Here is a 10,675-nt window from a genome sequence, read left to right as displayed (position 1 = left end):
GATGGGTTTATACTTAAGATAATATAAAGCCTTCCAAGCCATTTGAGAGGTCAGAGATACAAGTCAGTGTATGTTTTGAAAGATAACTCTGGTGGCAGTGTGACATCTAGATTAGCAGAGAAGGAAATGGGTAGCAGTTACATTTATTAGCAGGGGTCTGAATTTTCCTCTTGAAATAAAATGAACACAGACAGACTTAACTAGTCTTTGACACTGCCATTGTGAAGTCCTAGACTCAGGATTTATTTTAGTACATATGCTGCTGGCAAAAACATAAGAGCTGGATAGGCTTGGTTTGTATTTCTTTTCTGCCATGTGCTAGGTCTATGTGTAGGTCTATAGGACTTGCATCATCTTTTGTTTCCCCACATATGAAATGTGATTACTAAACAGAGATTGGTGATTATTGGCTGATCTAATGATTCAGAAAAGCACTTTGTAAACTGCAAGCATGATATCAATCTATTTTTCGGATCTTTCTCATCAGTTTTTTGAAGTTAAAGTACTTGATTGTTTTTGATATCCTTTACCAACATATCAAGCTTATATCCTATAGTATATAAATTACAGACTCAATTGAGCAATTGAGGCACAATTATTCAAATATTTTTGAATTAAATTAAATCCGCTTCTAGCTCTTATTAATAGAATTGGTGCAACTATTCAGCATAAGCTGGTGGGTAGACTTTTACTCAAGGTACTTCCGGGACTGGTTGATGTTGGTCACCTCACTCCCCATACTTTTTATAGAACGGTTAGTCATCAAGAGATATATACTAAAATCTCTTAAAAATGATTTTGCATTCCTACCAGCAAAGCAGATTTAGAAAGTAGGAAACCAAGGTCTTCTCTTTTATCTACTAAAGAGGGCCATGAAAAATATCTGTGAGAGAATACTGGACGCTACTCAGTCACATTTATTTTCATTTTATTAGCAGGAATATTGATTCTTCAGGTAAGTGGCTCACATTCTACTTTGCAGTGACCTGAAATAAATGATAAGTGCTCAGTTATTAATCCAGATAGGTCATTTGCTTGTGAACTTATAAATTTTTTACTTTTTAATTACAAAGACTGCTTTAAAAGTAAATCTAGTCCAACAACTGGGAAGCTTTATGCTCAAGACGACTTGAGTAGATGCAGGAAAGGAGGCAGAGGCCTTTAATAGTAGGTAATAGCTGAAAGTTTTTGTTTCCTAAAACAGTCCTCTTGGTCCTAATGTAATCTTAGTCTGCATTCCTTCAATTCATCCACTTGCTTTGGTTTTGGTATGATGAAACGATCGGGGCCTCTTATACATGGGATATTCAGCCTTTAGGATTTTTATTATGATATGAACATCAGAAGCTAGCTTTGAATTTTTAATATTAATTAGAAAATTATATGATTTTCTAAGGAATAGGCTGAGGTCTGCCTTAGACCCGATATGCGCAGATGTTCATCTGTTCATTAGTTGAAGTTTTGCCTCCTTTAGATCTCTAATTTAGCCCAAATATGCACAAATGTTGAGAGTAGAAAATATTTTAAAAGTTAGAAATATATTAGTAATAAAGGAAAGAGTTTGTTTCTATTGTGTCAGCGCAAAGGAGGTATTTAAACTGCTGTGCTACTTTGATCATGGAAGGACACAGGTAAGTACCTCCTAGTGGACACCTAACACCATTCTACCCTAGAGAAAAAGAGCGAAACAAATTGTAACTCACTGGCCATAAGTAGGAACATTGCAATATATATTTCATGGAATGGTACATTATAATTCACAGACTACTTAAAAAAACACATGCTTTGTGTTGCATGTACTTACCATCTATTTCATTTTAAATTGCAGTGGGACTTTTCTTATTTACTCTCCACTGGGAGGCGAAATTGTGGGCTCAGACAGAGGTATTGGAACTAATTGAGGTGGAAACCAGGGATGTCCTTGATACAGGAATGGTATATAATATGGGCCAAATGGAAATGGGTACGGGGGCACATAAAACTGTGAAGGTGACTCATTGCTCCCACTGACCTGTTGAAAGAAAGAAATAAAAAAGGCTTGTTTTACTCTTCATGATGGAGAGAGATAAAATAGCCTTTTAGCATGTGGGTCTTCATTTTTAAGTAGGGGATTTAGAAGTTCTAGGATCATTTACCTTTCCTCTGTGTACTATGAACTGGGGTTTAATTAATTTGCATTATTTTAGAAAACTTAAGGAAATTACTTAGAGATAACTATCTTCATACCTTTCTACTCATAGCCAAATTTTCCTGCTAATCACTTTTAACTATAAGGCATAGAGGGAGGGGGTTTAATGAGGGAACATCAGATTTCTCCCAAACTAGATCTTTACCCAAACTTTGTGTTAGGCCCAGTCTTCTCTTTCTCTCTCTTTATTTTTCTTTTTTCTCTCTCTTATCTTCTATTTATATTTCTATCAATTTCTGAATCTTTAACACCGTTTATTTCTTTGGCCTCAAAAGCACGCTTCCTTTCAGATAGATTTCTATGAGGATAAACATCCTAAAATAAGACCCTTCCTCTTCAACTTTAATTTTTTTTTTCTTAACAAATTTTGAGTAACTGTTTAGACCAAAATAATCCTTTGGTGAATTTGTCACTGGCAAGATCACCAAACTGATCCATATCTCCTAATTCTCAAGTTATTATTATTATTATTATTATTATTATTATTTTACCTTTTCTAGAATGAACTTTGTAGAGTGAAGCAGAGTGGAGACATGAACAATTAAGAGCCTCTATTAGGCTAGATAATTCGAACAAAAATGTTTTAACCAAGTATATCTCTGAGTGATTCAAGTTTCATTTTGGTTCCATTGTTACATGAGATGCTGATACAATTCCCTTTATACAAGCAAGATCAAATTTTTGAAGTCTGTTCTGTTGAATGCTTTACATAAACTCTTTAGGGTTTTCTCTAGAGTTTGAGAGGGTTAGATCAAGGAACTGTGACCACAGTTAAGGATATTTCACGTGGACATCTTCCATGTTAAAAAGAAGATATGTAACTTACACTTCGTTGTTCTCTTACCAGGTCTTGAGGGACCTAAAACTCAAATAGTGAAATTAGTTCAACTCATGTTGATGAGAGACACAAGCTGAGAAATATATACATATATGTGAAGGAAATAATTTTTCTACTACTTAATATTATTTACACCATCCAATTTTTTAAAAAATTCTAGGATTTGTGCATCCAGAAAACATTATAGTAAACATTTTTCTGAAAAATGTTAATATGTATTCTAAATGATTAACATTCACCACTGTATCAAGGCTATATGGATTGAACTAAGCACTGGACAATATGTGATTGACAATATTTTCCAGAACATCATATTAAAGGGGCAGATATCAGGCATGTTTATAAAGTAGAAATACAGTGTGTGGGGGAAAAATTCCTAGGATTCTCGAATTACAACAAAAAAATCATAAATACTCTGAAATATTGATCATAAATACTCTGGAATATAGAAATGGATACTTACGGGGAAACCAGCAGCTACAGCCAAGATGGCTGTGATCAGAAGGAGAACTTTCATTTTATTCAGAAATATCCTAGACGTCAGAAGAAGGACCAAATGTTAGCATAAATTTAGAAAATCCGGTTGTAGGACAGATTATGTTACTAACAAGTCTGACTTTAGGCAAATCACTTAATCTTAGGGCATCAATCTGTTTGTTTATGGAGCACATTGTTTTTTAGGTAAAATCAAAGATACTTTGCAACTTTACAATTATGTTGCCTCAGTTCTCATAAAAATTAACTTTCACATATCATTTCAGAATAATACTTCTTCGTATATGGTAATAAAAGTAGTTTCTGGAATAAAACACAGCCTCAGTTTATGTACAGAGAATGGTAGTGTGGGGGTAATCAGTCATTTACTGATCTCAGGAAGTTCAAAACATTGTAATAATGTCTATAAATTAGTTTAGGTGATAGAACTATTTGAATTGGTTCTCAGGAAGCCCATAAAATTCCATGCTGTTTAGAACGACCTATTTTTGACATATGGGAAAGGACATTTCCAAAGCATTTCATTTTATATTTAATTGTATACAATTAAATTCAATTGTAGTCTCTTTATCTTATCATACACATCGTTATAATGTATTAGTTATAATTGCCAATAAATTTTTGATAAAACTGAGCTAAATTAAGTATTTAATTATTTATGCAATTATAGGTCAACACATTACCAAGTTTTCTGAAGATTATTTAAAGTTTTACATTCAGGAAAATGTCAATTGCTCATATCATTATTATTTTTAAAAAAATTTTAATGCTTTATTTTTATTTTTGAGAGAGAGAGAGAGACAGTGTGAGCAGGGGAGGGTCAGAGAGAGACAGAGACACAGAATCTGAAGACAGGCCCCAGGCTCTGAGCTACCTGTCAGCACAGAGCCCAACGCGGGGCTGGAACCCACAAACTGTGAGATCATGACTTGAGCTGAAGTCGGACACTTAACCAACTGAGCTACCCAGGTGCCCTGCCCATATCGTTATTATTATTTGGAGATGGCTTTGGGCAATTAATGGAGGTATTTCATCACCTCTTGATGCTTCCTAACTATGAGACAGAAAAATAAAATGTAAAAGAAAAAAATGTACTCACATTTTGAAGTCTGTCTTTATTTTTGATCATATTGGTCAAAATTCAAATCAGGATTTAGAAAAATACCAGATGATGTTATTGTAATAAGATAAGGATTTAAAATTGCAGTGAAGTTTAGAATTCTATGGGAGGACTGGCAAAATAGGCAATTTTACACCCCCACACACACCACACACACAGTCCTCACAGACATAAACACACACAGAGCATAACTGTAAAGCATTGTACTAGGGCTGTTGGGTATAATGATAAAACATGATACCTCAAATCATTAATTATTAAGTACAAAGTCAAGCAACAATTGCATGACAGTCTCAATAATATTAATTCTGGCATTTTACAGGATATGTCTATCGGTCTACTGTTTATCTATCTATCTATCTATCATCTATCTATCTATCTATCTATCTATCATCTATCATTTATCTACCTCAGTTTATAATATTTACGACCATTCATACCTCAGACCTCTCAGCCAGTTCCTTCTCGTGGATGCTGTTGTAAGAAATTAGAAGTGACTGGCCCTGGATTATTACAGTTATTTTATAGACTCAGAAGTGAATGGAATGAAGAAGTTTGTGGCTTGAAGGCCTCTCCCTGGGATCAGTTATTATTGAGTTGAATCATCAACCATCACAATGTGTTGAAATTGGGGAATAGCCAACATTTACAGTTTTCATTGAAACTAAGTGACTACCAAATACATCTCTTTGTGATTTCAGATTTTCTTTTTTGTATATTTAAAGCTTATCGTTTCACATAAGGTTGTCCCACGCTCTTGTTTTTTAAAAACCTACCTTAATTTCCATAATTAAAAATATATTTTAGGCATCTCATTGGTATTGATTATAATTTACTGGAAAACATTTTTGGTAGTGTTACAACTTAAGGAAATAAAGACTATTAAAATGTTAAAGATGAGATTAAAACTTTTTGCCTGATTCTTTCAGCTCTGATTTTAGTGAGCAGAGTTAGATCTTCACACATCAATGGACCATATCTGGGAGGATCAAAGCATCATGGTCACCTTGTGAAATACTATACTCTGTTGTTCAATTAAAGGTGCACTTAACAACAATAGAAAGGGTATAACAGTGAAATGTGGGACTGAGCTCTAGAGCCTTCAAAAACTTCAAGAATTACCTTAAATATGTATACATTTGTTATGTCTATAGTCAAGAGTTATAAAACTTGGTCTTTTTACCATTTATTTGACAGTCCTCAAGAATATTGCATCCTTTCAAATCAATTTCTATTTCAGCAGAGTTTATATGATCCAAATTGTAGTAATGCGTCAACATCTATTCTTTCCCTTTTATCCTTTCTGTGGGTTAGTTCTCAGGAGAACTCAGGAAAAAAAAAACATTTTTGAGGGCTTTAAGTGTTCAAGTGCAAACCTAACTGCTTTATATGTATTGTCATGGAATCTTCGAAACAATCAACCTTCAGAGCCCAGCATTATTATTCATATCAACTCCACAGAGAAAGGGAAGTAGAGAACGCTAGTGAGCAGTCTGTTATTATAGCTAGATTGTGGCAGAGATGGTACTGAACATCAATAATTTGGGTCCAAACCCACCCTCTTAACTAATGCCTTATACTGTCATATAGCAGAAGGATAGAAAAATCACTGAAAACCCAGAGAAATATTAAACTTTCTTTACCTATAACTGAACATTCTAGCCTACCTCACTTATTTAAAGTGAACTGTCACAATCAGAAATCTAATTTATTTAACCTAGCATGTTGCTGTACATGTACATTTAGGCCAATCTGAGGTCAGAACAGATTACCCAAGGACTAAGGATAGCAGATGTGCCTGTATGTATAAGTGTGTGCATATGTGTGTGTGTTTGTACATGTGTGTATAACATATGTTCATTTCCTTATCTTACAATCTGTGTTTCAGTTTCTTTACTTACATGAAATTGTTTTAACAAAAGTTGCCAGTTACCACTTTTTAAATCAATTAATTAATGTTTGTTTATTTTTGAGAGAGAGAGAGGCAGAGTGCGAGCAGGAGAGGGATATAGAGAGACACACACAGAATCTGAAGCAGGCTCCAGGCTCTGAGCTGTCAGCACAGAGCCCGATGGGGGGCTTGAACTCACAAACTGCAAGATCATGACCTGAGCCAAAGTCAGACGCTTAACCAACTGAGCCACCCAGGTGCCCACTAGTTAACACTTACTGTGAAAACCAAAGATGTTTTTCTGTCCTCATGTTATTTTATATCTTTTGGCATTTAAATAGTTGTGACTACTCCATCTGGAAACCTATTCTTTCTCTCCTTTAGCTTTTTAAAGCCACTCTCTCCTGTTCTTTTTCAACTTTTCTGACAATAACCTTAAATCTTATTTGCTGATTCTTTTCTTTCAACTTATTGTAGTTGACCTCTTATCTTAGTCCACGCTTGTTCTGAATCATATAATCAATCAACTTCTGAGTCCCTAACCTATGCCTTTAGCCCAAAGTCTTCTCCTGCAGAACTGTATATTTCATTTTGATGTCTGATGGGTATGATTCAAAACTGAACTTACTTTTTTTCCCTGAAAATCTGCTTCTCACTTTTATTTAATCCCTCAGCTAATGGTCATGCATCATTCATTCATCCAAGCCAGAAATCTGAAGCCTGCCTGTACTTTCCTTGTCCCTTCATTATGGTAATTAAATTTTCCTTTTTTTTTAAACAATTTTTAACGTTTATTTTTGAGAGACAGAGCCAGAGCGTGAGCAGGGTAAAGGCAGAGAGAGAGGGAGACTCAGAATCTGAAACAGACTCCAGGCTCTGAGCCTTCAGCACAGAGCCTGACACTGGGCTCGAACCCATAAACAGAGAGATCATGACCTGAGCTGAAGTCGGATGCTTAACTGACTGAGCCACCCAGGCACCCCTTAAACATTCCTTCATACATTTTAGTAATCATTCTGTTCCATCCTCATTGTCATTTCCTTAGTTGAGTTTCGCATTCTTTCTGGACTACTATAATAGCCTCTTAATTAGATTCTCTGTTTCTAATAGTCTCTCTCTCCAATCCATCTTTCTCGGTAATGCTATAGTGATTCTACTAAGTTGGCTTTCAAACATTTTTAAATTCACCCATGGTTAAAGGAATGCATTATATGTCATAACTTAGTACATAGACACACACACACACACACACACACACACACACACACCTGAAACAAGATTTAAAAAATAGTAGCTTTACTTATCAAGCTTTTTAAAATGCACAATACTTTTTCCAGCTTTGTGGAAATATATTTGACCTATAACGTTGCATAAGCTTAAGGTATACAATATGATGATTTGATATATGTACATATTGAGAAATGATTATTATGATAATTTAGTTATCACATCCATTACCTTACATAGTTACCTTTGTGAATATGTGTATGCATATGTGTGTGTGGTGAGAACACATAAGGTCTTCTCTTAGCAAATTTCAAGTATACTATACTAATACAGTGTTAGTAACTATAGTCCCAGTGCTGTAGATTAGATCCCCCGAAGTTACTCATCTTATAAATCCACCACTCCCCAGCTCCTGGCAACCACCGATCTACTCTCTGTTTCTGGAAATTTGGTTTCTTCAGATATAAGCAAGATCATGCAGTGTCTGTCTTGCTGATGAGCACTTTTCTTATGAGTGGCTTTGCTTACTCAATCTTTGGTTTTTATTTGTGTTGGCCCACAGGTAATTCTGATTATATCCAGTTGCATAAAACTATGGATGTCTTGTTATTGAAATTCTAGCTATCAGGAGGCAGCAGGGATAAGGAAGCTGTCAGCCATGGAATACTAATAAGATAGGGAGAGCTCTAGATTTGACAGATCTGTATTTAGATTTTAGATCTTCTTCCTTATTAACTGTGGGTGGGCAAGTCACCCTTTTGAGTCTGAGGGTCTTTTTTTTTTAATTTTTAGTGTGAATATAAACATAATTTTCCTGGAACTGGTAATGAAGTGAAATGAACTGTATAAAAACGTTCATCATGGTGTCTGACTTCATAAATGATGGTTTCATGAGCAGGAGAGCTGAAGCTTTGAGTAAGTCAGACCTCTTCCTGCTACACATCCTCAGTGTTCCTTAGGTAATTAGGTTCCTCAGTGAATCTAAAGGTAGAGGAAAGCATAGTTCATAGTAATTGGAACCACATAGGGGCTTAATATGTTAGTTAAATCTGATATAAGTAGTGGAATTTTGAAACCAAGCAGTATCAGGAGGGCATAATTACTCTTTCTGGTTGGTGGTCTAACTTCATCCTCCACACCAGCCCAGCAAGCTCTAAAGAGCTGTAATTCTGGCCTCTACTACTTTCATGTTTAAATCCTAATTCAAATGACTAGAATCTAATAAACAGGAAACACCTTTGCCTAAAAGAACAAAAATTATATATACCCACTCTGCAAAGTCTTCAGCATGTGGTTGTCCTTCAAAGAGCAAGTGCAACCTGGCTGTTCTGCCCAAAAGGAGGTTGTGAGTGGCCTTCAGAAGCTGGGCAGGCTATGGTATGAAAGAGAGCTTAGGTTTATTTTTTGGGTACTCGGATGGCAAAAGGAAAATAACATATCAAGATATTAATATGAAAACAAGCAAAAATGTTCATTGATGGATGAGAAGATTAAGAAGATGTGAGATACACAAACACACAATGGAATCCTATTTAGCTCTATAAAAAAAAATCTTGTATAAAATCTTGTCATTTACAACAACATGGATGAAGCTTGAGGGTGTTATGCGAGAAAGAAAAACGCCATGTGATTTCATGTATATGTGGAATCTAAAAAGCAAATCAAGCAAACAAACAAAACAAAAGAAAGCCAAACTCACAGAATCAGAGAACAGATTGGTGGTTGCCAGAGAAGGGGGATTGAAAGGTGGGCGAAATGGGAGAAGGGGGTCAAGAGATACAAACTCTAGTCATAAAAAAAAAAAAAAAGAAATGGAATGGAATGTACAGTGTAGTGACTTTAGTCACTAATACTGTATGGTATATTATGTAACTTAATATGGTGGTTAGGAAAGTAGACTTATTGTGGTAATCATTTTACAGTGTATACAATAAATACTGAATCATTGGATTTACACCTGAAACCACTATGTCAATTATACTTCAAAGAGGTACAAACTCTAGTCATAAAAAAAAAAAAAGAAATGGAATGGAATGTACAGTGTAGTGACTTTAGTCACTAATACTGTATGGTATATTATGTAACTTAATATGGTGGTTAGGAAAGTAGACTTATTGTGGTAATCATTTTACAGTGTATACAATAAATACTGAATCATTGGTTTACTCCTGAAACCACTATGTCAATTATACTTCAAAAATATATTAAAAATAATCTGTAAGGAAAAACTTTAAAAACTTTAAAGGTTAAAGACCTATCTCTTCAGGTATTCAAAGAAATGTTGAGTGAGTGACTCTAGGCTGTGGTATTGCAGAAGGGGATTTTGGAATGGTTAGATGACCTCTCTATACCTTTTCAATTATAATATTCTCAGGCTGGATGGTAAATGGGGATGATTACCCACAGGAACAGTTTTAGCAGGTAATGCAATAAAAAAAGTCCATAGGTTTATTTTCATTAAAGGATTAGAATTAGTGGTAGGGATATGCTCATTTTAAGCCATACTATGGGAAGCCTTATCAGTGGATTAACTCAATAAAACAGCAAAAATACCTTGTTCCACATCATGTGGCTCACAAAGTTTGTAGAAATTCAATACATACACATTCTTTAGGCATTTCTACTCCTTTTTTGGTCATTGAAAGCTATGAGGAATGATTTAACTTGTTCAGTACTAAGGAGGAATTTTTTATTTAAAAAAGTTTGTGACCTCTTCCCTTTAAGAGAATGGATACAGATAGATCCCTGAATTATCTTCAAAGACTCTCTAAATGTTATACATTCAGCTAGAAGTGACCTTGGTGACTGTGGATTCCTGCAAAACAATTCGAATCCTATGTGTTAATGTTGTAGAATCTGAGTGGTTGGCAATTCCACAATCTCCATGGCACACCTAACATTTGTTAGGTGGGCATA

At 35.0% G+C, this 10,675-nt stretch overlaps 1 protein-coding gene across 3 annotated transcripts; it reads right to left on the bottom strand.

The window, feature by feature from the left end:
* Positions 1-939: 939 nt before the first annotated feature.
* FDCSP (follicular dendritic cell secreted protein) lies at positions 940-10,443 on the bottom strand. 3 transcript variants are annotated; one of them, XM_077751046.1, is made up of 6 exons: positions 10,313-10,443; positions 9,031-9,131; positions 3,490-3,559; positions 3,015-3,047; positions 1,805-2,011; positions 940-986 (listed from the first exon to the last, which is right to left on the bottom strand). In XM_077751046.1, the coding sequence occupies exons 1-5, from the start codon at positions 10,325-10,327 to the stop codon at positions 1,844-1,846; spliced, it is 387 nt and encodes a 128-aa protein (XP_077607172.1). In that variant the 5' UTR covers positions 10,328-10,443; the 3' UTR covers positions 940-986; positions 1,805-1,843. The 3 variants fall into 3 exon arrangements, with proteins under 3 accessions (XP_077607172.1, XP_077607157.1, XP_077607166.1); XM_077751031.1 differs by having other exon boundaries at positions 10,363-10,443; XM_077751040.1 differs by having other exon boundaries at positions 3,033-3,047; positions 10,363-10,443.
* Positions 10,444-10,675: the final 232 nt, after the last annotated feature.

Source organism: Crocuta crocuta, unplaced genomic scaffold (genome assembly GCF_008692635.1).
Source record: "Crocuta crocuta isolate KB4526 unplaced genomic scaffold, BGI_CrCroc_1.0 scaffold1, whole genome shotgun sequence".
In the NCBI taxonomy this organism is placed as follows: domain Eukaryota; kingdom Metazoa; phylum Chordata; class Mammalia; order Carnivora; family Hyaenidae; genus Crocuta; species Crocuta crocuta.
The sequence above is the reverse complement of the archived record's forward strand: the minus strand, read 5'-3'. Positions and strand labels throughout refer to the sequence as shown.